This window comes from Seriola dumerili, unplaced genomic scaffold, assembly GCF_002260705.1.
Source record: "Seriola dumerili isolate Sdu_G_001 unplaced genomic scaffold, Sdu_1.0 BDQW01000665.1, whole genome shotgun sequence".
In the NCBI taxonomy this organism is placed as follows: domain Eukaryota; kingdom Metazoa; phylum Chordata; class Actinopteri; order Carangiformes; family Carangidae; genus Seriola; species Seriola dumerili.
The window spans coordinates 500,865-528,102 of record NW_019174920.1 but is presented as its reverse complement, the minus strand read 5'-3'; the positions used below and the strand labels follow the sequence as shown (position 1 = coordinate 528,102).

Genomic DNA, 27,238 nt, shown 5'->3' with positions numbered 1-27,238 from the left:
CTTATGGAACAGTCATACCGAAACACAAAATGTGCTCCTAGTGCAGCTGAAAGCAGTCCTTACACTCACTACAGTCAAGTAACATCCCTCCTTCTTTGCTGCCTGTATTATTCCGCCATAAAAGAATATAAACCAATTTCTGGACAACAGGTAGATCCCCCCTCTCTGAAACTGGCTAGACATTGGACAGCCTTGCAATTTGGCATGTCAAAATTCTGATTGAAGCTAATTTCAGTCTGACTCTTCCATTAAACTGCCAACAATGAGAATTACCAAGTGCTCACAGTTATGAAGTACTAAACTCCAGCTGAATGCTATTGATGATAATCAGAATTGCTGTATTGAGTTTGATGTGTACACCACTGTGTGTATTTATGAATGACTGGTTTAACAGGCAAAATTGAGATTGATCCAAGATTGATGAAAAACGAAGTCCAAGAGTGGCATTTATTTTTTCCACTGATATGGTCTGTGAGGATATTTAACCATTGATTGATGTTTACTGTTTGTTTGTTTTCCAATTTATCAGGATGACGTGTCTGGATGACGATAGCTATGTCAGCCAGTGTACATTTTGTTTATTTTGGTGGAAGGTCAACTGAGGACAAATTGCCAAGTATGCATAATGACGGGGGAGATGCACATAAGGTCGACACATCCCTCAAAACAAAACACAGATAATGGCTCACTCAAAACCTACTGCTCTGTTCTTCTAGTACCTACACGCTCTGGCATCCTCAACACTGGCTCTGCTGCTAAATTCTGTGATGCTTTTAATTCCATTATATCTCCTTTCAATCCAGATGCTCTGTTAATTTTGGTTAACAGTCAATTCCTACCCATCCTCAACCAAAGTGCTCCATTTAAAACTAGGAAACAGAATTTCTGAACAAACAAAAAGGTTTAGGAAAAAGTCATCCCATCTCAACTGTTATCTTTAATGAACAATATCAGTGTTTTTAGCAGTTTCCGGTCTGGTTTCAGATACGTCATACTACAGAGCCAGCACTTGTTCAGGTTACAGTGAGTCCACTGCTAACTGCAGATAGAGGTGACTACTCGATTTTAGTTTTTTGAGATTTAACAACTGACACAGTTGATCATGGCCCCAATTATGGTTTCCATATGTATACCCCATTATCTTGACTAGGTCATTCAAACTCACAATGTTTTTGACTATTTTTACACTGACGATACTCAGTTATACACATCTTTAAAACCAACAGATCGTTGCAGCCAAGCAAATCCCTCATCTTGCCTCTGATATTAAATCTCGGATGTCCCTTATTTTTCTTAAATTTAACAATCATAAGTAATTTTTTTGGTCCCCCTAACTCCATCAGCTATGTTAGAAGTAACCATGGTGCTCTATCAAATGCCGGCTGCAAGGAATCTAGGCATAATCTTTGACGCTAACGCTAATGTCATTTAGTCTTGTTTCCTCCAGCTCAGGACAGTATCTAAAATTAGGTCTTTTTTTATCAACTGCCCATCTATGAAATCTATTTTATCTATTCTCAGCCCGATAATTGTTAACACACTTTACTCAGGCATCAGCCAAGGCTCCCTCCTCTGTCTCCAGCTGGTACAGAATGCTGCTGCAGGACCACATCACCCCTGTACTTGCCTCTTTACACTGGGTCGCTGTTAGATTTCGTATTGATCTTAAAATTTTATTGCTCACCTTTAACCTGTTAAGCCCTAAGGATGCTGGGGGGTATACCTCCTAGACTGACATACTCAAAATAGTTCAAGAGTAGCTCCACAACTATGAAGTCCATTTGCAAGAGCTTGGTCACTATGGATAGGTAAGACCTCAGAGAATTTATTCCATATATCAGTAACATTGTGACTGTTTCTATAGCTGAGTAAATTGTGATAAACTAAAGGAAAAACTTAATTTTTTTTCCTCGCCGAGAGTTTATTTAAAATTAGACAGTGGATAACACCATGATAACAATGGTCCCATGCACTTGGATGCCACTGATTTTATTCAGCAACTTCACGATTACAACTGTAACAATGTAGGTAGGAATACCACAAAGCACACAAATTCTACAAAGGTTTTAGTAGGAGGCCAGGTGGACTCTCCATTTGGACACTTGATAGCCAAGGTACCCAAAGTGTGCCAAAGGGGTTTTTTAATTCTTGAGAGGAAATCTGGCTAAAAGAATACTAATGATTTCCACTACAGGAGGCTGTGTGCACACAATACAACCCTTAGCCACTTCATTTACCCTGTGCATCATCAGATTCTACCATTGTGTGTAAAAAACAACTAAATTGTATAATTTGGTCTCCACTTTGCCACTGAATCTCTTCTAGGGCATTTAAATTGCTTTATTATGTTGATTCTACATCGTACACATTGTAAAAGTGAAAAATAAACATAAAACATACTATATACAAAGTTCAAAATACAAAAAAGGTTGAACCGGCCATGTATCACGCGTAAAATCCCAATCTGCTGTGAAAGTCTCTTGTCCTTACACACTGGGGTAGTATCACGAGGATGCAAGTCTCATAGGAGTGTGACATACCATTTGAAACCTCACGAGATGTAGAAAACGATAGCACTTTGTGTTTAAACTGCAGTACCTCCAAACGTGTGCTAGATGACAACAAAAGGCTGTGTATGAAATTCAGGCTTGGGGCTCAGTCTATCCAGGCCCCCGTCTCGGCCGACTTGACTGGAAAATCGCAAGGATAGACTCAAAATGACCACAAAAGGGTAAGGAAACAAACAACCGCTTTGGGATTTGATGGAACAATTAGTCATAAACCCAAAATGTGCCATGTGGACTGTAAAATGAGAAGTTTGGCCCCGTGTTTGCTTTGGGGCTGACATGAGCTGGTTACCTCAGTCTACGCTATGCTTGTCATGCTATGCTTATCAATGGCAAGAGTAGCTTCTGTAGTTTCATATGACACCCAGCATGGTTGGATGGAGCGAGCAGGTTACATGTACCGTCTACGTTGATAGGGGTCTTATTTTGAAACAGAAATATGGAAATTATTTCCAAACAAATATTTTTTGGACTAAATACACTTGGACTATTGTTTTGATAGCGTTAAAGCCTTGTCTTTTACAAGCATTAAAAAAAAGAGACCACCACCGCAATCCATCAACTTTTTACAGGCAATTATGTATCACACCGTTCTGCCTAACCCAGTACCCGGTCCGTTGGGCTTAAGTGGTAAAGGCCTTAAATGCTCTTGCTCATGAATACCTCTCCGATTTATCAACTTGGCATGTGCAATGATAAAACAATTATGGTTGTTGTAAAAGAAAAATGAAAGGACTGTCCAACGTAAAGAGTCAAATGGTTTAGATGATGAGAATTATTTATCTTCCATCCTTCTCTCTGGAAGACTCTCTTGTTTGTAGCTCATTTTCCCTTTACACACATGCACACACACATACATACTCACGCGCATGTCATTTCAGTTTTACAGTCTTTACAGAAAGAGTGTCCTGGTTATTCTGCATACTTTCTGTGGAATTCCTTACTACGGAATAAGTACCACACTGAAAACCTTTAAGTGCAGACATTTGCATTTTCCAATGTAACCGTGACAGCAGCATGAATTATATTCCATTTATCTCCATTGAATTTTGTTGTGGTCCAGTTTTCAGAGGTGTGAAAATGTGGTACAAATAAACAGAACTATCTGCTCGTGTTCAGGGGGAGTGAGAAGTGTGTGTGTGCACGTCTGTCGTTTTTTGCCATTGACAGATAAAAGCTGAACAATTCTATATGCCTTTGTTCTACAAAAAACAGCATGAAGGTACAAGCTCACTCAAAATATTTAGTTTGAATTTTAAATAACTGCACTAGAAATATTTCTGGTATGAGAGAGAGGCATTGCCATACTCTGTTTTCCAATGGTACTTGCCAAGGCATCATAATGACTTTGTTACTCCTGTTTTATGTAGTTATGTCCAGCAGGACTATTTCCTGGTGCCTTTGTGTTTGTGCCTTTGTGTAACAAATGTAATTCTGCAAAGGGAAAAAACTGCACTGTATTCACACATCTATTTTTTCTGGGACATGCCTCCATTTGTGTCTGATAGTATGACATTCCCCTGTGAGTTCTAGAATTTGCACTGGTGCAGCTTGGTGGCTCAGAAAGCCCACAGCCAACAGCTGTAGCCAGTGGTGGTCTGAACTCATCCCAAACAGGTGACGACAGGACTGTGGAGGGGGTGGGGTCTCTCTCTGTCTCTCCTCTCATCTACCGTCTCTGTTTTTTCTGTCTGTGATTGACAGGGGATGAAGACTAAACAGGGTCTCTGGGGCAGCTTGTGAACAGATTGTGGATCGGCCACTCTCACTGACAAACAATAGCAAGCACTTGCTTTGTCTTTCTCTCTGTCTCACTCTCTGACATGTACAAATCATTTGTGGAATTTTACTTGTTGAGTCATACCTCATCATATAGCCAGTGCAGTATATTGTTTAAATTATCCCTACACATTTCCAAAGGGCGGTTTGCAGTTAGGTGAGAAAAAGCTTGCTCCAGGCAGACAGGCCGACAAGGCAGAGGCTTCCACTCGATGGTTTAGAGGGGTCCAATAAAAGTGGTTCCAATTATTTCAGTTGATTAACAGCTTGAAATGCATATTATTCGCCACAGCATGTATTGGCAGTGGGGTTATTTTTGAAATGCAGGATGTTACAATGAGATGACAGGTAAGGGCAGTTGTGTAATGTTCCATTTGTCTATAAAACAGTTGACAGCCTGTGTGTTGGTTATCTGCTCTGCCTGTCTGTCTCTGCCTATATCTTTTTCTCTGTGCGTTCCTACAGGAAGCTCCTGTTTCTCCTCTTCATATCTGCCAGTGGGACAAATCAAGGAATAAAACTGAGCCTTGGGGCTGTCACTCATCACTGAGTGGTTATGTTTATTTACAGGAAGCTCTTGGCTCTAATCCCTGTTTTCCTAGAGCTTAAGCCTAAAGAATATTAAGTGACACATAACAAGTGTGTTTCCACCTGAGGCCCTTTTAATTGTTGATTTGATGTTCAGTTAGAAGCACTGAATGATAGAGGCTTGGCTATCTGACTTAAACTCCATGTTGAGATTGACTGACGTCTTGTTGGTGGAGACAATGTCAGTGGAAACGTCTATTTCTCTCCCAGAAGCTCACAAGTTGTTTAAAGTTTCTGCCAGCATACAAAAGTTGATTATTCCACTAAACCCAGTGTTTTTCTTTAAACAGCAATTCAAGAAAAATCTGAAAGGAGTAAATGGAAACAAAGACTTTGATCAGGACATGTTGGAGGACATCTACAATGCTATCAAGTAAGCTGCTGTTATACCACAACACTCACTGACTGATAAAGCTGAGAAATAATACCTTTGGAACATCATCGTCCCTCCTCCTTTTATCTATATATGAGATGAGCTCAAACAATTATCACAACACAATAGGCTACAGAAACAAAAAACATCTAAACACATATACAGTACATAGCTCAACATCTACATGCAGACACACCCACTAGTGTACGTATTTACAACAACAACAAATAATCAATGCAAAAACCTAGACACTGCTCATACCAGTGACTCTGTTGGCCTGGATGCCAAGTGAGGTATTATAGTGGATATTCAGATTGTCAATTAATTGTCATACTTTTTCTTCCAAGTAAAAATGCAAGATCACTGTAAACAGGATATCTGCAGATCTTCAAGTATTGAGCCATTAGAGGGTATTAAAAACATTTTGTGTTGTCAGTGATTTTAAAAAGGTCTCAGTGACAGGTACGTAAGTTCCAAAACTCTTCACAACTTTTCATCTAAGGACTGGAACATTGTCTTTCAGGTGATGAACAGTGTGCAAGTTTTCTTTTCAGGTAATGTTAGTTATAAAATGTTTTTGCAGGACATTGCACTCACTGTGAAATACAAGTGGGATTGTTTTGACAGTAGGTTGGTGTATAGGAGGCTGTTCAGTCTCAGTCAGCACCATCAGATTTGAAGTAAACACTGTCACGACTGCCAATTACAAGTGTTGCAAGTATTCATTTTAACAACAATATAAATGAACTTCAAATAATAAATAATTTTTCTATTAGTTCATCCATCCATCAATTTCCTCCAACTTTTCTGGGTCATGGTTCCATTAATTGATTAATTATAATAAAATGTATCACTAGATATAATTTTCATATACTGAAGTTCTGACAAAAATTGGATACAAATGTCAATGAATTAATGTTCAAATAATTATAGATGTCTAAGGTGACCTTATTAGGATGTTTGTTTTGTCCAAAACTGACAGACATTCAATTTATAACGATTTAAAAGAAGCAGTAAATCTTCATATTGGCAAAGGTGAAAAGATTAAATTCATTGGCAAACATAAATGAGCTGATGTTTTCTCCTCTATAGGAATGAAGAGATTGTGATGCCAGATGAGCAGACAGGTTTAGTGAAGGAGAACTACGTCTGGAGTGTGTTGCTACATCGGGGTGCCACACCTGAGGGTGTTTTCCTCCACCTGCCCCCCGGCAGCTATGACCATGAATTGTTCACCATGACCTGGGGTCCGACCATTGCTGCTCTCTCCTATGTCTTTGACAAGAGCCTGGATGACAGCATCATCCAGAAGGCCATCACTGGCTTCAGGTAAACAAGTTTCAGAGAGTCAGCAGCAAAGGTGGTGGGAGAGAGAGCTACTTTGAATGAGGATTTGAAAGTACAGCCACACACTGTAAAACAAACCTCACATGTCCTCCACAAGCTGTCAGTCCAACCTTTATTGGTCAGGAACAAAATGTCCCCAGTCACTGGAGTAAGTAGTTGAAAAGTTTTTGTCAGTCACAGGCCGCTGTGGCTCATCTTTCATCCCACAACTTCTGGTTTGCTGTTTGTGCTGTTGGCCAGCATCATTTCAAAATGACTGCTCATTATTTAACTGACAAATGTTGTACTCCACTTCCATCAAACTTTGCCTGGACCTGATTAGATGAACACAGCACTCCCTCGGCTGCCATTGGTCTCTGCTTCTAATTTTTTAAAATGGAAAAACACTTTATGGCTGCACTGGAAATATTGTTACATTTCTTCTCAAGTGTCCACACAAAACTATCACTGCTATAGAAATGTTTTAACAACTGCAGGAATTTCTAAAGGGGTAGTTGTCATAATTTAAACCACTCCCCCTAGTTTTCTGACTGAATTACATCCTGAGATTTGGTAAAATGGAATCAAATCCATCTTTCTACAGTTCATTCAGAAAGTCTTCAGACCCCTTCAGTTTTTCTGCATTATGTTACAGTTTTATTTTCCTCATCAGTCTTCTCTCATTCCCCCATAATAACGAAGTGAAAACAGAATTTTAGATGTTTTTGCAAATGTATTTAAAAGTATTCAGACACTTGAAGTTAGCTCAGGTTCCTCCATTTCTCTTGATCATCTCTGAAATGTTTCAAAGTGTTGAGTGAAAATTTTTTTTTTTATTATTTCATCATTTTGACAAAATGTGAAAAAACTGAAATGGTCTGAAGACTTTCTGAATGCTCTGTATATTCAACAGTAGGCCAGGCCTTTACAGGTGAAATCCTTAAGAAGGCAGGATGCTTTTAGGTGTTGGTGATGTTTTAAGATGTATAGTCATATGTGTTTCTTTCTTTGCAGGAAATGTGCAATGATAGCGGCTCACTATGGTTTCAGTGATGTTTTCGACAATTTGATCATCTCCCTCTGCAAGTTTACCACTCTGAGCAATGAGGTGGGTTTTTTCAGAAAAGCACAGCAGTCTAATTTGCTCCAACTTGTTTTACTAATGTAGAGTGTGGAAATCAAATTTTTGTCTGCTATTAAAGCTGATATTTTTCAGACCTGAACATATTGCAGTAAAATGTTATTTTTCACATTTACTAAAAAAAGACAGGATCCTGTCCTCAATGCTGAGAGTCACATTGGTAATCATACCTTACTGGCCAAGTTAGAATTAGAATTAATTGATTTTATTGTAATTTGAGATGATATTTTTCAAATCTGGTAATAGTGGCATCGTCCTCTGATATAGTGGATATGTTGTCTTTAGTTTTATTTGGTTTATTCTAGAATTTATTTAGATGAGCCTTGAAAAAGCAAGATATAATAAGAAATATGATTCCTTTCTCTTATTGAGTGAGTGGAGCTCAAACAATTACCACACGTGAATTTTCTATGTGGATGCCAAGTGATGTATTATAGTGGATATTCAGATTGTCAATTAATTGTCATACATTTTCTTTCAAGTAAAAGTGCAAGATCTCTGTAAACAAGATATTTGAAGATTTTCAAAAGTGTTAAAAGGTATTGCATTTACTTCCCACATAAAAGACCTAAGATGGTATTCTAAAAGTATTAAAGATCAGCATTTCAATAAAGTTGGTGCACATCATAAAGTGACAGGTGCATAGGATCCAAAATTGAAAAGAAAACCAGAGTCCCACACACATCACACAGTGTCCACTACTAGGACTCACTATGTTACTATTCAATACTTTTTTGTTGACTTTCAGCCAAAACCGTCAGGCTTGTAGTAAACACTGTCACTACTACTTATTTTTAGTTGTTAAACCAATCCGTCCATTTTTTCTGGGTCCAGGTATCATTAATTGATTTATTCTGATTAAATATCTTACTAGGAATTAGTTTTATATTCAGCTAGGAAGTACTGACAAACTTAAATGTCAATAAATGTCAATCAATTCACGTATAAATAATTGTAGACCTTTTTTTTTTTTGGCCTGGTTTTCCGTCATCCTGCAACCATGAAAAGGGTATTAAATTGCATTCTATTTGGAAATATTGGGCATTTTGTAGGTTATCAATTATTGGCTAACAAAAATTAACAAAATATTAATAGTAAAAATACTATTTTAATTTTAAATTGATATTAAAGTTCTCAAAATATTCTGCAGACTACAGTTTGGCAACATTTGCTGTTGTACAGCATTAAATAGATCAGTAGGTGTATTCCAAAGCATTTATTTAAAAGACAACACAAGGGGATGCCCTAGTGGCTCATCTGGTAAAACGCATACCATAAAAGCTTAGTCCTAACAGCAGTGGCTTCTGTGTCTCTGAGGAGGTAACTGGTCGCCCCTTTGTTCTCTTGAGAGTTAGCCGCTCAACGCTAACTCTTCTTTGCGGCTCCTGTCACTGGCAGACTTTATGTCTTAGCTGGCGCTAAATTAAACTTGTTCACTCTTGATTAATCTGAGGTAGAGGAAAGCTGTAGTAGCAGTGCTACCCTGGTGATGCCCCTGCTGGGTCACATGTCACACACTGACCAATAGTAGCTGGCTGTTTGGTCCATAAGTAGGTTTGACACCCAGGTGTTAAAAAGTGAAGGATTGTGTGTAACTGTGTTCAATGGCCATCTTGACGATGGAACAAAAGGAAATGTGGTCTCATCCACCATCTTGAATGGACTAATGCTCAGCAGTATCGACAGCCTTAAATTTATATTTGTGAAGCCTGCAGAAACCATAGTAGCTATTTTAATATATTATTAAGTAGACACAGGCAGATTTCAGTGTATAAAAGGACAGCAAAAAGATATCGTATTGATAACAAAGTTCCAATAAATATGTATGAATGAAAGTGCTGTTCTGTTTCTTTAAGCTTTATGTTAAAATCCTATTAGTAAAGTGTAATGTCAATGTGTAAGTGTGAGAATGTTTTTTCTCTCCTCTCCTCTTGCAGTCTGTGGAAAACCTTCCTATAGTGTTTGGCAGCAACAGTAAGGCACAGACAGCAGCCAAGACAGTGTTTGACCTCGCCCATCGGCACGGCAACATCCTGAGGGAGGGCTGGAAGAACATCATGGACTCCATGCTGCAGCTGTTCAGAGCCGAGCTCCTGCCCAAAGCCATGGTCGAGGTCAGGACTCAATGTTTCAACTCAAAATACTCTTTTCCATTCAGTCAGTGATTGATGACTGCTCTAACACTGCAGATACAGTCTCTGAGTAGTTTCTGTTTCAAAGAAGAGACTGCATTCTACATATTCTGCTGCCACCTACTGTTCAGTGTTCACACTGTGCTTATTCTGTCAGGTGGAAGATTTTGTGGAGCCAAATGGGAAAATTTCTCTTCAAAGAGAGGAAATGCCTTCAAATCGGTATGCACAAATCTCACCCACCATCTGCTGATATATCTACATGAGTTAGCACAGTATGTTTTCAAATGACTGTAGCTATATTTATGCTATATTTGTGTTTTTGTCATCACTCAACTATGTTCCTCACTAATTTTTTCATCAAGTTCCCTTTAATTCTTAGAGGAAAAGACCAGTTTTCTATAATAAGAAAAATGTGTTTTACTAAACAATCCTGACCAAGGCAAAAAGTAAAAATGTAACTTTCCTCCTTTGTTGCACATCAGTGGTGAGTCAGCAGTGTTAAGTTTTGTTAACTGGCTGACGTTGAGTGGAGCCGAGCAGTCAGGACTCAGAGGCCCATCCACAGAAAACCAGGAGGCTAAGCAGGCCGCCATCCTCTGCATAAAGGTATTGAACACTAAGTATGATGCCTATATGCCTATACACTATCTGAAGCAATGTTTTATTATTTTCTTGCTTTGTATCAGATAATGTCTCATTCTGAAGTACCCTTAACTGATGACTGGAAATATATAATTTATAATATCTCCACGATAGACAGAATGTGCTTCTCCACAAGACAAGCTTGTCCCGTTACTCATGACGAGTTTAAACAGTTGTTTATCTTTGAAAGAACTGTTTAATGAAGTGAAAGTGAAAATGTATTTCATCATCCATTTATTAGTATTATAAATATACTGTATAGTAGTAATAATACTACTATACATACTACTACTATAGTAGTAGTAATACTACTATACAATAGTACATATAAATAGTAGTAGTAGTAGAGGTAGTAGTAGTATAGTAGAAATATATGGTATACATGGGTTTGGGACCTGTACATTAAAATGTAACTTTATATTTGTCTATTTATTTTTTTTCATGCACATAAAAGCATGAATAGTGAACTTCCATTATAAAAAACCACAACATGTTTATTTTCATGAAAGTGAAAAATTATTTTTAGAATATGCATTAATACTTTGTATATTACAGTAGGGTCCAAAAATTTGAAATCATTTTGGGGTCTCAGCTTTTTCGGTCCCACTCTATATGGCCTGTTGGGCTTTCCCATCGCCCATTCAAATAACTTCTCTGTGTAAAATGTGTCAACATCATTGAGTTTTCTGTTTCTGTCTTCACAGCAATGTGACCCAGAAAAGCTGATCACAGAGAGTAAATTCCTACAGCTGGAGTCACTACAGGAGCTGATGAAGGTCATTGTTTTTTTATTACCATATTATTGTTATTACTTTATAGAGCTAGAAGAAGTATATACAGTACATGTAATGTATGTGTTTATATATATATATATATATATATATATTAGGGATGGGTACGAGTACTCGAGTACTCGTTGACATCATTATTTGAGTAGCGTTTCACTATTCGTGCACCTGTGCACGTGTTGTTTTTGGCTACATTAGTTAGCAGTTCAAGATGTGTGGCGTTAAACTTGCATATCATTTTCTCCGACAGTCAAACAGTAGGCAAGGTCGGGGAGTTCCTCCCGCATTTCGTTCTTTAAAAAAAAAAAAAAAAAAACATATATAATTTGCGAGTACTGTTTAATAAGGTAATGACAGTACTTGAATATTGAAATTACTGAAAAAGCCCATACCTAATATAAATATATATCTATATATATAGATATATATATGTATATGTGTGTGTGTTTGTGTGTGTGTGAGTGTGTGTGTGTATATATGTATAGGTATATGTTTAAGGTGCTTGGAAGCTAATTTGGATGATTGTATCCAATAAATGGCATGGTTACGTCATGGTTTCAGTCTTAAAGACAACAAAACAAACAAATTCCTCCTCAGGCTCTCATATCAGTCACCCCAGATGAAGAGACCTATGATGAAGAGGATGCTGCCTTCTGCTTAGAGATGTTGCTGCGTATCGTTTTGGAGAACAGGTAGGAAAAAGAATTGTCAGTAGCACAGTAATACTGTACCTTCACGGCACATTTTTAACACAATGATCATTCTCTGTTTGTGTGTGTAGAGACCGTGTGTCCTGTGTGTGGCAGACAGTGCGTGACCACCTCTGCCACCTTTGTGTCCACGCCAATGAGAGCTGCTTCCTGGTGGAGAGGGCTGTGGTGGGACTCCTTCGACTTGCAATCCGCTTGCTACGACGAGAAGACATTAGCTCTCAGGTTCTCCAAACACACACACACAATGGAACATGATGCTCAATAGTTAGCCATGAACACATGCTCTTATTTTGACTCAGTCCCACGTACACCATCCTGCTGTCAGAAATACTGCTTTCGGTTTTTGATGATGAATTGTTGACCAATATCATTGACAGAGGAATCTTTCTTTTTTTTTTTACCAAGGTCACTAAGCTAATAAGCTAATAACACTCAATCATTTATGTCAGGGGATCAGGGATGAGGCATGCTATCATATTAACTGATGACCTTCAGTCTGATGAAGTAAGACTTTCAGAACAATAACAGGATGAGAATTCCTGCATTGTGTCTAAACAAAGACTTTGTGAGATGTGTACTGATAAACCGAATTTAATGCTGACCCCTACCTCATATTAGGAGGGTAGCCCATGATCTAATACTCAGAAATCCTCTTTACATGTCAGCATAGTCATCAACTTAGTTTTTGTGTTTTGTTTATGTATTTTTTTTATTGTGTAACTGTTTCATAATACTGCAACAAGTGGTTTTCCACTTTGTTTCCTGATGTTGAAACCAGATTGTTCACCACTTCAGAAAAATATAAACAAACTGAGAAGAGATAGCATTTTAGGTCAAACAAGCACTCAGGTTTTGTTTTACCAGCCATTCCTTAAAGCTCCCCAAATCATTATTTCCATATTAACCATGAACAAGAGGATCAAAGCAAATAAAAGGGTATATCTGCCTGACAGTGTCATGACACAGAACTGAAGGCCACTCTGATTTTGTTGCCTTTTCAAAAGTCTCAGTACATTATTTTGTGAAGAGTTTTAAAGGTAGAATTGGAGAATATACAATGTATGTAAAAGATCCAGTAAAATCACCTCACTTATATTCCAGCTGTCTCCCTGTACACCCACAGGTCCTCCTCTCCCTGCGTCTCCTGCTGATGATGAAACCTCATGTCTTGTCGCGGGTCAGCAGGGAGGTGGCCTATGGCCTTCATGAGCTCCTGAAGACTAACGCAGCTAACATCCATTGTACAGATGACTGGTACACACTGTTCTCCCTGCTGGAGTGCATTGGAGCTGGAGTGAAACCTCCTGCTTCCTTCCAGCTCACCTCCACCACTGACAATGACACAGGTCAATTTTTTCTCTCAGTATCATGAGTTTGTGTCTGAAATTCAGGAAGTGGTAGCAACAGCTGAGTGATGAGCACTTTGTAAACCCACTGGTGTAAAACCTCCACAATCAGTGTTGAAATGAATATATTTGTTTACACAATTTGATGTCTTAAACTCTACAAGTGTTTAAGTATTACTCAGGAGAATCGAACGGTAATGGTGATAATAAATTCTTGAAAATGTAAACATATTTTCCGTTTAACTTTTTTATTTTTATTTTGCATTCATAGATTTTCTTTGGGCTGTTTGAGTTTACAATTAGTCATCAAACAAAATACGACCATATATATGCAGGAGGCTCATCACATCAGTGCCAGCCCTATAATCACAAAATCCGTGACTGAGTTAATTGATTATATTTCCACTATTGGTCAGCCGAGTGCCGTGTGACTGAGCTGGAGTTTCCCCATTGACTGTTGCTCTTTCAAAATAAATTGGCACAAATAGTTTGTATTAAGGGGCATTCACAGTCTGTAGTGTTGCCAAATCATTTGCTTCTAGATTTTTTTTTAAAGCATCTAGTGACAAATCTTGCAACTTTTTGGACAAACTTCAGCTACTTAGAAGAAAATCTCCACTGATGACCTCTCTCTGGTCTACTCTGTTCAGTAAGTGGCAGAGAGGTGGAGCATCAGTTTTTACATTGACTGTATGCCGTTAAGCCATGTACTAGGATTTGACTTAGCTAACTCATGGAGCTAGGAGCACGGAGCATATTGCTTTAAACTGATGTAAGAAGACAATGTTCACTGCAGTCTTCACATCTTCCTATGATGAACTCAGAAAATCTTCTGTTTATCAAGTAAAAATAACAATGGGAGGAAAAAGCTAAAAAGATCAGAGATTATGTACTGAATGGTGAAAATACATCTTATCTGTTGTATATCTACAGGTGCCCAGTCAGACAGCGAGCTGTCTTCTCATCATCCCAGTGAACTGAGTTTAGACCGTGGCTACACGTCTGACTCGGAGGTCTACACTGAGCACAGCAAGACCAGGATCTCTCGCTCGACAACTGATGTGGATGTAGCAAGCAGTGGATGGCTCATGGTCAGCACACATACATACACACATATACATACGCAACTACATCCTCAGCTTGTCAGGTTTCTGCTTTTAGAATATTGTTTTAGAAAATTATTTATTTATGTTTATTATGGCTGTATAGTTTATATTAATTATTATATGCAGTCATACCAATAAAGCCTCTTGAATTGAGCATTATATAATATAGCGTTATAGTGTGCGCCTGGATGCTAGATGCCAAGTTGAATTCACGGAAGACTGATAGCAGAATATCCCTTTTGTAAGTTTGTAACCACAGCAATAACATAGCATTGTAAAGCAGAAACACTGAAGTAAAGAGTTGTTGCTATGGAAACAACTTACCATCTTGTGTAGTCACATTCATGTGAACTGGCAGGTTTTAATGTTGCAGACCACAAGCTAAACAAAACCTAAACCTAGCTAAACAAAGCCTCAAACAAATGCTCCACAAGAATACCTCAACACCCCCCTTTCACAAATATTGTTTCCAGTGCCCCACAACATTCTCTGTTGAGGAACACTGCTATAATTGGTTGTAAAAGATGTAATTCTATATTATACAACAGTAGATTCAGACCAAGTAATTTCATGGACGAGAGGCATTCCATGAGTGCTGATATAGAGTACAACAGCACTGGGATTTTTAACTACATGTATCACTCGACTTAACCGTTAATTAGCGTTACATTAACAGCCGCTATCTTAGATTATAACAAACTTTGCAAAGATGAAAATATTTCCAGAAATAACATCTGAATTAAATGATGTCTGGTCGTCAGTAGAGGATGAAAGGAAGAAGCCTGGATACTTCAGCGCACACATGAGGTAACTGAATATCAGCACCGCTGTGATTGTCTTCGGTACTCTGCCTGCAGCCTCGTACCTATGACCGAATCACAGCCGTGCTGATATTCAGTACACCATAACTGAGATATTGCTTAAATGTCTTGAAGCATATTGTATAATATAAAAATCTTCACAGTTGATCAAATTCTGATGCATATTTGTATTTCTGTGATTTGTATTTTCTTCCAGGTTGGGAAAGATGACCTGGACATGAGTAAGACCCCTCCAGTAAGCTCTAAAGCTCAGCTGAATCACCCACTGGTCAACCAGTACAGTCTAACGCTGGGACAGGACCTGGGCCAGCACGACACAAAGTCTCTCATTAAATGTGTGGAGACGCTCTCTTTCATCGTCCGTGATGCTGCCCACGTCACCCCTGACAACTTTGAACTGTGTGTTAGAGCTATTCGAGTGTTTGTGGAGGCCAGCCTCAATGGAGGTGAGACACTGACATTTTAACATTTTAACATTTTAACTTTCACAGGAGCACAAGTACTTATCAGACTGTGATGAAGTGAAAAGATATTAACTGAAAAGGTGACTAGCTGGTAGCTCACTGTACTTCAAGTTGCAATGTGTGATATTTAATATTAAGTTAAATCAAAGACATACAGTCTCAAACAATATGGGCCCCAAAGTACAACCTCAGTGTAACAAATTTCAAATACCGTACATGTTGCATCCACAAATCAGACTGGACTCAGGATGAATATATTTAAAGAAAGAGGGTGCTTATTATTTCAGAATAAAAGAAACAACAATAACTTTGCTGTTCTTCAGTAGCTTTACTCTCAGGGTATAAGTGCCAACTGATCTGACTCAGAACAAATATATCAAAATAACAGTTGCCTATCCAAAAATAATACAGTTTTCCCTAAATAACTCCATTTAAAATAATTAAACTAGCAATAAAAAAAACCCACAAAATCATCTTGTATAACAAAGTATGAGGAATTATTAGCCTAATCCTAAATTATAAAAAAAATATCAAAATTAATTTCCTGTACAATTCTTATAATTAATATATTCTTATAGAAAACAATAAATCACCAGCACCACCGACCATCACAGTCTCTACACTCCTGATTAATATGTTGTCACGGCTTAGATAACACACATTACTAAAATAACAGCTAAAAACATTGAGGAACTACATTACTGACGGTTGCATCAAAAATATGCCGTTACCTAATGACCACAAACAATATACTGTAACAAAGCACAATACAACAATAACTTTGCTGGTCTTCAGTGGCTTTACTATCAGGGTATCGCTGCCAACTGAAGAATGCAGCGTAAGCCCATAGCTTATATATACACAGTTGCGCTTGTGCATTTTGCCAAAATAAATAAAAATAAAAATAAATAAATGAAACAAAATGCATGAAATTGAATTAGGTATCTGTGAAGATACAAAATAAAGTGCCTATTATTTAAAAAATAATATAGCTACATGTGAGTGGGCAAATACACATAAATACCATATATGCAAAATATGCATCTAATGCAACAGGAACTACCTGCACACAGCCTGTTGCAGCTGCTCCTAATTTTTCTTTTTTTGTCATATTTATTTAAAATTTTACTTGTAAGTTATTTAAGCTCTGTGCTTTCTAAACATGCTAGTAGAGAGAGATCTGTTTTTTTTTTTTTTCAAAGTGGAATAACGTCTTTCATTCAGCTACCTTTTTTAATGCAGCCAGTCAATCACAATTATATTGCATAACAATTCCATGGTCGCATTGTTTAGACCACAGACCAGCTGATGGCACTAAAGCCAGCCAGTATGGTGACCAGAACATGCAGAGGGTGCAGAGGATAAAGATGAGGGAAGAGAGCTGGGTCCAGACAATAGAGACTGATGGAGAAGAGCATATCTTCCTTCTGTCATAATGGGTAACATGAGATCACTGGACTGTGAGACGGGCGAGGAATTGGAGGGACTTCCCGTCAGTGTAGTATTATGTGTTTCCCTGAGACACGGCTACAGGACGATCCTCAGGATCCACCATCGACGACCGTTTAGGCGGACAAGATTGGATGTTTCTGCAGTCCACAAATTGAACTGTGAGCTGTGCAGCTACGTCGATACTACATTGTCAGGGTGATCTTACACGCCATCTTCATTGTTAACACACACACACACACACACACACACACACACACACACACACACACACACCCACACACCCACACACCCACAGGGACATAGCAGGGGCATTGCACAACCCAAGTGGCATAACGGTATATTGGAGGAAATGGTCAGATGTAATAAAAGCTCTGAGTCCCGTGGTGTGAGGGGACTGATTTTACAGATTTGGCAGAACATACTCTTTCAATACAGTCCTCTATTCTAGGAAGTGGAAACAAATCAGGTTTGGTGACTGAACTGACTTTTCTGTAGTCACTACAAAGTCCAGGAGTATTGTCCAGTTTTGGAACTAGTGCACAGAGCGAACTCCAAGTACTGTTACTTGGGATGGCCAAATCATGTTTCATGAGGTAGCTCACCTCCTTCCAGCCCATTTAGTTGGATTAACTCTAAGCGTGTGGCTTGATAGGGCCATGGCCCCCCTCATCAGTATCATGGAACAGAACAGATGAAAATGTCAACAAGTTACCTTCAGTCAAATGGATAATATCTGTACAAGCTGACTCCAACAGATGGTACAGGAAAGATTCCAAAATTAATCCACACCTCTGAATTTCTGAAATGAAGGACTGACATGGAGCTTCTTTTTTCCGTCAGCCAATCTTTAGAGGGATGATATGCAGGAGGAGTTGCACACATAGATGGCGCAGTGGAGGAGCGTTACTCTGTCTGGAAATGTAACATCAGCGATGGTAGATTTTCTGTACACCGAGATGTCCAGAATTTCACCCTCATCTGAATTTGTCATACATGACCCAGACAAATCAACAACTCAACAAGTTTGAGTCTGTGCGCATGCAGGAAACACATCTGGCACATCGGAGGCAAGGGGAGGGGCGTTGAGCGCAGCAGCTATAGGAACGTCTCCAACTTTGGGGAAAGAATAAAAAATCCTCCGGCCAATTATAATTAAGATGCCACTGATCGTAACTGCAGGAGCACAGTTACTTTAACACATCCTGTGACAAGAGGCAAGTGTAAGTGCACCATGTGTAGCAGGGCTTTGACTGCACTCATCTTAATACCTCACACTTAAATATCAGAGTGGCATGACGTCTAATCTGATAGGGGTAAGACACTATATAACATAAATGAGTGGTAGACACCAGTGTCTCTAATGATGTTCACTGGCACTTTGTCTTTTTCCTCAGCTGTGAAGGGGAACGAAGCCCTGAGAAACGGTTTGAATCAGAAATCTCTTTCATAGTCTCATAGGTTTTAAGGTTGTCCTGTTCTTTTAAGAGTGGGACACAGAGCGATCAAAAAGTTTGGCTCATGACAATTTCACTGGTTGCCTGTGCTGTATTTTTACACGGAGGTTTTGGTGACTTTATTGTCCGTTCAGGCGCTGCATTTGGGCCACAAACACAACTGAGGAGCACAACTCATTGGCCAGGACTGCTCCTTATGTTAATGACTGTAATTTTTGTTCATTTAGATAGACAACGATACATTCTGGCAAACATTTTTTAATTTCCTCATGTAAGATTAGCTCTCATAACTGCTCAACCTTATCAAACTTACATGCCTTATACCATCTATCAAACAAAATGGTCTTTTCACACTCAAACTCCTCTTAAGTGTGGCTGACAGATGCCTCCTAAGGCATCACTGGTTCTTGAGCTTGGATCACAGACTTTTACGCTATTTCATAGTCTAAGCTGCTAAATCAACAAACTAGAGCACACTTGTAAGGCTTTCCCTACAAGTTTGCGCTGTAACAAAAGTGACCAAAGATCCTTAATTCAGTTTAATGCAGCTGCTATGCGCTCAAAGTCACTGCAATACAAGTCAACTTCAAATGCACCAAGCAAATTCCTTATATGTGAAAACATACTTGGCAATAAACCAATAGATTCTGATTCTGAGACCCGCCAAATGCTGGAACTAATGTTATGTGTTTACTTATATCAAACCCAGCAGAAGCAGTGACGGTGCTTTGGTGTAGTGACAGAGGTGTAGAGACAGCAGGAGACCCTCTCTCCAGCTCTAGAGCCCATATACAGACATGTATAGCCTGCTCTTCCAGCTCTTTATATTGGGTGTCAACCTCCTTTATATGGAGCGTTAGACAAAGACGTACATCTGTGGTCCTACCTGCTTGAGGATCAGAGACTGGGTCGAACCCCACACTAGTGGCGAGCATGCCCATGGCCACTTTCATATGTCATAGAAATTAGCCACAATAAGCAAATCTTCTTCACAAGCGGGATTGGTCACAAAATTGTCCAGTAAAAAAGTAATCTATTTCCCCACTCCAAACTGCCAACCAGAAAAAAATATACACAACAGAAGAAATACAACCGCAGTCATAACAGACAACAGAGAGGGTACAAGGGCATAAGCAGCTGAAGTGAGTTTCCTTGGCACGGTGTCTGGGCTCAGCCCTAGAGACAGGTTAAGGAGCCCTTGGAGTAGGGCTGCTGCTCCTTTAGGTCGAATGGAGCCAGGTGTGGTGGTTTGAGCATCTGATTCGGATGACCCGCGGCGCCTTTCAGTGTAGGTTTCCTAGGAAATATGTATCTCATGTGGCCTGGGAACATCATGGGATCCCCCAGGAGGAGCTGGAAAACTTTGCCATCTGGGTCCTATTCAGTTCTATATATCGGGAATTCTGTTTGTAATTTGTGATTTCATGCAATAGATAGCCTTACTTTAGTTTATTAGGCCACCTCTCTATGAACTATGTTCCCACCTCACTACTTTCCTCTCCCTCTTCTTCTCTTTGTCTTCTGTTCTCCTTGTCATCTGCACATAAAATGTCTTCTCTCCCTTTTTCAATTCATCCCTCCTTGTGCTGTTTGTGATGTACAGTAAGATAGTGATTAAGGCTGAGAAATGGCTGTGGTGCACTAGTGTTTAGGCATAGCTGATGGCCTATTCATTTCCTACCCGTGCCTCAGGCCATTGGATCCATGCTGTCAACAGAGCTTTACACAGACCAAAAAAAGCAAAACCTGCTATTACTCTGTTGAGCTTTTGTGGTCTGACTTCACATATTTTTGTTAAAGGTGGTTTAAAGATCAATGGCCCCTACGTTCATGGTTGTTTTTAGGATCTTGTGTGTTTTTTTTAACACAGGGGTGGGTGCAATGGCTACATGCCAGTAAAATAGGTGTAGTGCTGTTTGTCAGTGCTTCAGCCAGCTGAAAATCCAGATGATTGATATTACAGAAGCACATCCTAACTAATTTAAGGAATCCCATCTTATCTTACCTTATCTTATCATATCTCAATCTAACATCAGTTATTAACTTTATTGTCTGTTACCTAGTAACTGACACTACTTTTCTCATCTCATCTCACAAAGGTATTTTTGTTACCAATAAGATTTCTAATTGAAACATACAAAATGGCCACTTCACTCTGAAAATGTCCATTGGCAAAAAAACAAACAAGCGTTTTCTCGTCAAACCACAACACATCGTAAGGGTCTGCCATAAATAAAAAAGCAGCCATATGAATCAAACAAGTTAGCAAAGTGGTGGAAAAGTGAAAGTTAGGACAGACTAATGCTTTTCCTGAAGTTTATTTAAGATTTTTGAAATATAGGAAGCTCATGTAATACGCTTCTCCTATCTTCAGTTAGGATAGGAACATTGACTCAGGAACTCTTCATCTGTAATGGTGTTTTTCCTAAATCAGGTCCTAACCCTAATTACCATGGTTACCAAGCAGTTAACATAGGATCTGCAAGTTAGGAGGTTTCTGTAACCCCCTCTTTAGATCTGGGGAACAACCAACAGTCTGGACTTTAGTGGTGTGTATTTTTAGAATTCTCAAATACAGTTAGGCCCAGAAATATTTGGACAGTGACACAAGTTTTGTTATTTTAGCTGTTTATGAAAACATATTCAGGATACAATTATATAATCAATATGGGCTTAAAGTGCAGACTCTCAGCTGTAATTTGAGAGTATTCACATCCAAATTGGAGCAAGGGTTTAGGAGTTACAGCTCTTTAATATGTAGCCACCTCTTTTTCAAGGGACCAAAAGTAATTGGACAATTGACTCAGAAGGCTGCAAAAAAAATAACAAGGCTGCATGGGCTCTTCCCTCATTAACCTGTCATCAATTAAGCAGTTAAATGGTCTGGAGTTGATTCCAGGTGTGGCGTTTGCATTTGGAAGCTGTTGCTGTGAACACACAACATGCGGTCAAAGGAGCTCTCAATGGAGGTGAAACAGACCATCCTGAGGCTGAAAAAAAAGGAGAAATCCATCAGAGAGATAGCAGAAATGTTAAGAGTGGCCAAATCAACAGTTTGGTACATTCTGGGAAAAAAAGAGTGCACTGGACTCAAAAAGGTCTGGACGTCCACGGAAGACAACAGTGGTGGATGATCGCAGAATCCTTTCCATGGTGAAGAAAAACCCCCTTCACAACATCCACTCAAGTGAAGAACACTCTCCAGGAAGTAGGTGTATCAGTATCTAAGTCTACCATAAAGAGAAGACTTCATGAGAGTAAATACAAAGGATTCACCACAAGGTGCAAACCATTAATCAGCCTCAAAAATAGAAAGGCCAGAATTGACTTTTCCAAAAAACACCTGGAGAAGCCAGCCCAGTTCTGGAACTGCATTCTTTGGACAGATGAGACTAAGATCAACCTGTACCAGAATGATGGGAAGAAGAAAGTTTGGAGAAGAATTGGAACAGCTCATGATCCAAAGCACACCACATCTTCTGTAAAACATGGTGGAGGCAGTGTGATGGCATGGGCATGCATGGCTTCCAATGGCACTGGGTCACTTGTGTTTACTGATGATGTGACAAAAGACAGAAGCAGCCAGATAAATTCTGAAGTGTATAGGGATATACTTTCTGCTCAGATTCAGCCAAATGCAGCAAAGTTGATTGGACGGCGCTTCACAGTACAGATGGACAATGATCCAAAACATACTGCAAAAGCAACCCAGGAGTTTTTTAAAGCAAAGAAGTGGCATATACTGCAATGGCCGAGTCAATCACCAGATCTCAACCCAATTGAGCATGCATTTCACTTGCTCAAGACAAAACTTTAGGCAGAAAGACCCACGAACAAGCAACAACTGATGACAGCTGCAGTAAAGGCCTGACAAAGCATCACAAAGGAAGAAACCCAGCGTTTGGTGATGTCCATGGGTTCCAGACTTCAGGCAGTCATTGCCTGCAAAGGATTCTCAACAAAAAATTGAAAAGTAACATTTTACTTAGGGTTATGTTTATTTGTCCAATTACTTTTGAGCCCCTGAAATGAGGAGCGTTTGTATAAAAATAGCTACAATTCCTACATGTTTAATCATATATTTTTGTTCAACCCCTTGAATTAAACCTTAAAGTCTGCACTTCAATTCCGTTGTAGTTGTTTCATTTCAAATCCAATGTGGTGGCATGCAGAGCCTAAATCATGAAGATTGTGTCACTGTCCAAATATTTCTGGGCCTAACTGTATATGCAGTGTTGTCTTTCTACCTTCAAATTGCACTGAAATGCATCAAAACCAGAGACAACAGGGCATTGATTACTGGTAGGGGTGTTGCCATAGCGGTATTAATAATGATAATAATGTTTAAAAAATGAAATTTTTTCATGGTCACAGACTCTGTTCACCTCCCTATTTGAGTCCAATTCATTTGTCAACAAAGAGACAAAAAACACAATGAACGAAGTTAAAGAAGAATCGGCTGGTAGCTTTTTTCATATTTTCTATAGATATCATGATAATATCTTTATCGTGAATTCTTTTAGCCACAATAATCATGGTGAAATCTGATATCATGAGCCCTAATTCCCAGGTGAACAAATATCTTTCTATACCATCAACAAATCCTTCATTAGCAAGAAGATTGGTTATCATTTCCTTACATGATTGTTAACACAAATATTTTGAAACTTTTAATAATTTTAGACAAAACTACTAAATAATGATTAGAAACAGCTGTAGTCACAGGTTAACGGAACAATGTAGGAAATTCCAATGTCGAAGTAACACCTCCATGTTTTAGAAAGATCAGTTATAAATCACACTAGAAGTCCTTGTTACTTCAACATAAAAACAAGTCATTTCAGGCATTTGAACATAACTATTGGTCTGCTGCTGTTCACTTCAGCTGCTTATTTATCAAATGACATTTATTATTTATCACACAACTCCATGCAGACTAACTTCATACACTAAGTAGTAGTGTAACCACACAGATTTCCTAAGCTCTGGTGAAGAACCGAAAAAAAAGAACCACAAGCTTGTATTTCTATCACACACTGTAGGGAACATGGATGTATGGATGAAAATGACCAACTCTGCAATTCATTTTCAAAACATACAATTTGGCTTGAGGGTTGTGAGAAAGGAAAAGTTATGTTGTTACCTTGATGGTTTCCCTGTGGTTAGCATGATTGTGTCTTATTCTGTAACTCCAGAGTTGTGCTAGATGAAAGGTAACGTATACATAGACATACCATCCTCAAAGATACATTGAAGTGCTCACTAAATGCTAAATTATTAATTTAGCTGGATTTTGGTGTTGATTTTTCACAGTTTGATTAGTTTACAAAACATTTCTTCAACAACAAACTGATGCACATTCAGGACAGAGCTAAATATGTAGATTCAGAATGCTGGGGAATGGTGATCTGCACAGGGGAAACTACTACTACCACTGGCCAAGGAGTCTTACCACGTTCTGCTGAAGAAGCCATGTCATAGTTTAAAGTTGGCAGAGAAAAATTCAGCTTCCAGAAAAAAAGCCTAAATGTGCATTAAAACTTTTCTGGGTCCAAGGAAATGCACACTGTCACCAGTCCTTTCCCTCCTCAGTCAACACACCTATACAAAATTATCTAAAACATCTTTGGGAACACTTGAAAAGGTTAAACACATGTAAACAGAGACTCCATGAGATGTAGCTAAGGAGGGCCTGAAAAATGTAGATTCTCAAATTCTGCCTCATCTTGAACAGTCAGTACCATCTGTTATAGTTCTAGCAACCAGTGGACATGTTTATAGTTTTCTGTCAAAGCCCCTTCAGTAAGTGACCACCTCTGCCTCTAGATTAAGAATCTAAATAAGATCATAAGTCATTTTTTTCAATAATGTGCTTCCTCAGGCTACCGCAGTCATGACAAGAAGAAGACCTACAAGTACGACTCCAAGTCCCGGTTAAGGAAAAAGGCAGGGGGGAGGGAAAAGGAAGGTGGAAGTGGCACAAGGCGAGGCAGTAGCCGAGCATCCAGCCAGCGTCCATCACGTTCTCACAGCGATGAGGAGGAGGATGAAGGTGTCCCAGCCAGTTACCACACGGTGTCATTACAGGTTAGTCAGGACGTAAGTACAACAGCCCTCTTCCCCCTTTTACCTTATGTCAGTTTGAGCCCAACAATCCCAAACGCATCTTGTTTAACCAACAAATGTTTGTTGAGGAGAAAACTCTTGTATTCTCAGTGGCTGGTAAATGTTGCTCCAGGCTGAAGTGATTGTGGCATCAAGATGTTTTTGGGAAACCATGGCTTCGACACCTGAGGGGATATTTAGGACCAGTGTAACTTTATATGGTGATTGTAATAAAATGTTAGTGAAACTTTCCTTACAGCCGTCATGTGGAACATTACACAACATCTGATAATATCTGATTTGTCCTTTGTTTCTGGTGCAATGCTGACTGGGGTGGGAATGTTAATTAAGAGATAATACCAGTGTATTTTTATCCTGTTGCCTATTGCCATTGTTTTGCAGAAAAGCACAGTCATATCAAAGAAAAGTATTCAGACCCTTTTACTTTTTTCACACCCTATTGTTTTGTAGATTTAATTTTAAATGGATAAAATTGCCATTTTGCTCATCAGCCTACATGACCACGTGAAAGAAGGTTTTTAGAATTTTTTGACAATGTATTAATATCAAAAACTGAAATCTCTCATTCAAATTCTGACCTTTAACTCAGTAGAACCCCCTTAAGTCTGTACCAGCTGTGCACACCTGAATCTGGGGAGTTTATCTCATTCTTCCTGGCAGATGTGGACACTATATTTATAGGTATTGTTGTTGGTGTGGATGGCTCTTTATCCTTCAATTTGTGTTCCAGGGAAACATGACAGTGCTGTGATGTTCACTAATTACAGACTCTGTATGTATTCCTCTGATGAAAGTGAAAAGTGGTCTCTTATCACTCTGTTTAAAAATCTGTAGTTTGTAGTTAACTAAAGTGGATTTCAAGTCTTGATCAACTCTTTTAAAGAGGGCTGTTTTCTACCAATATACCTGTTGCTCCATAAGAAGTATAAAAATACCGATTTGTTTGCAGCTCGTCAGCTACAATTTAATGTCTATAGTATACAGTACAATGTCCTGTTACCAGATTGTATGAAAGTATAAAGACAGTACTGTCCAAATAACTTTGCAATTGACTCAGTGCTTGTTGCTAGTAGTAAATGATTTAACCTCATACTCCAAATATTGGCTTGGCTTCACATGTCATCATGCAGCTCTTAGACCTGATGCATACCCTGCACACCCGGGCTGCAAGCATCTACAGCTCCTGGGCAGAGGAGCAGCGGCATCTGCAGGCTGCAGGCAGGAAAATTGAGGCCGACTCCCAGACTCTATGGACCAGCTGCTGGTGCCCGCTGCTGCAAGGTAGGCCCTGATCTCAACATACAGGAGATCTAATGCAGTCCACTACAGCAGCTCCTGTAAAAAGTACCTTCATGAAGGTAATAATGTTAATTTTTCTTAGTTTTCTAACCTTTGGAGCTTTTTTTTATCGTGGTGTGTTACTGGAGTGCATTATACTGTATAATATATATTATATATTATAATAGAATAATGTAGGGTCATTTTAATAGTACAGTTCAAGTGGATTTTCAGGATATGATTATAAAACTGATAATGGCTACCATCGAAATAAGCTTGAATACATTTCTAATTTTTAGAAATGTCATTGACGTGGGGCCTGTTTGAAATTTTGTTATATGTTTTTTTTTTTAGAATACACATATACATGATACGTTGCTGAGCTGTTTTTTTTATTGTATAAATTACACAAATTTCCCTCAGACTGCTACAGAGGTAAAAAAAAAAAAAAAAAAGTAAGAAGTAGAATTGGCTCAAAACCTGCTCCACATATCCTACTGCAAATTAAACTTAGTTCTATTTTAGCAGACTACTTTAATCAAAGGTCAAATCTTTTAAATTTACATCTCATATTTCAGACGCAACTGGTATTTTTTTTGACAAGACTATCTAAAAAGAAAATACATAGATTAACCTAAAGGGGATAATTAATGTAAACGTCTAAATTTCAATTTCAAATGTTCACAGGTCACAATTAGATAGCAATATTAACAAAACAAGATAATGATGTAATGGCCCATGTTAATTTCTCTACATAAATACAATATAAAAAAACATTTTCAGTTTCCCAATGCTCTTGCCTGAAACACATACATAAACAGTACACCCACGTGTATAATAATAATTTACTTGAATATCCACATCACTGATTTTGAAGATGTTGAGAGACTGATGAATGGTGGAGTATAAAACACACTGATCTGGCTGATTTAACCGAATAACAGACTTCAGGTGAGTCTGATTCTCCACTACAGCTGATGTCTGATATGTTGTTACCCACTGCAGGCATTGCTTGGCTGTGCTGTGATGCAAGGCGACAGGTTCGTATGCAGGCACTCACATACCTCCAGAGGGCGCTGCTTGTCCATGATCTGCAGACACTCGATGCAACTGAGTGGGAGTCCTGCTTCAATAAGGTG

The 27,238-nt window shown here is 38.8% G+C and overlaps 1 protein-coding gene across 2 annotated transcripts in view; it reads left to right on the top strand.

Moving 5' to 3' along the window:
* Positions 1-27,238, top strand: part of gbf1 (golgi brefeldin A resistant guanine nucleotide exchange factor 1) — a 112,854-nt gene that overhangs the window by 75,770 nt on the left and 9,846 nt on the right. Inside the window, exons 21-35 of one of the 2 annotated variants that reach the window (XM_022765156.1) lie at positions 5,225-5,307; positions 6,400-6,636; positions 7,648-7,741; positions 9,712-9,888; positions 10,064-10,128; positions 10,392-10,515; positions 11,256-11,327; positions 11,937-12,031; positions 12,121-12,274; positions 13,176-13,398; positions 14,332-14,489; positions 15,522-15,771; positions 24,577-24,782; positions 25,952-26,102; positions 27,105-27,235. In XM_022765156.1, the coding sequence (XP_022620877.1) occupies positions 5,225-5,307; positions 6,400-6,636; positions 7,648-7,741; positions 9,712-9,888; positions 10,064-10,128; positions 10,392-10,515; positions 11,256-11,327; positions 11,937-12,031; positions 12,121-12,274; positions 13,176-13,398; positions 14,332-14,489; positions 15,522-15,771; positions 24,577-24,782; positions 25,952-26,102; positions 27,105-27,235 (2,220 nt within the window). Of the gene's footprint in view, positions 1-5,224; positions 5,308-6,399; positions 6,637-7,647; positions 7,742-9,711; positions 9,889-10,063; positions 10,129-10,391; positions 10,516-11,255; positions 11,328-11,936; positions 12,032-12,120; positions 12,275-13,175; positions 13,399-14,331; positions 14,490-15,521; positions 15,772-24,576; positions 24,795-25,951; positions 26,103-27,104; positions 27,236-27,238 lie in introns of both variants that reach the window. The other variant, XM_022765155.1, reaches the window with a different exon arrangement.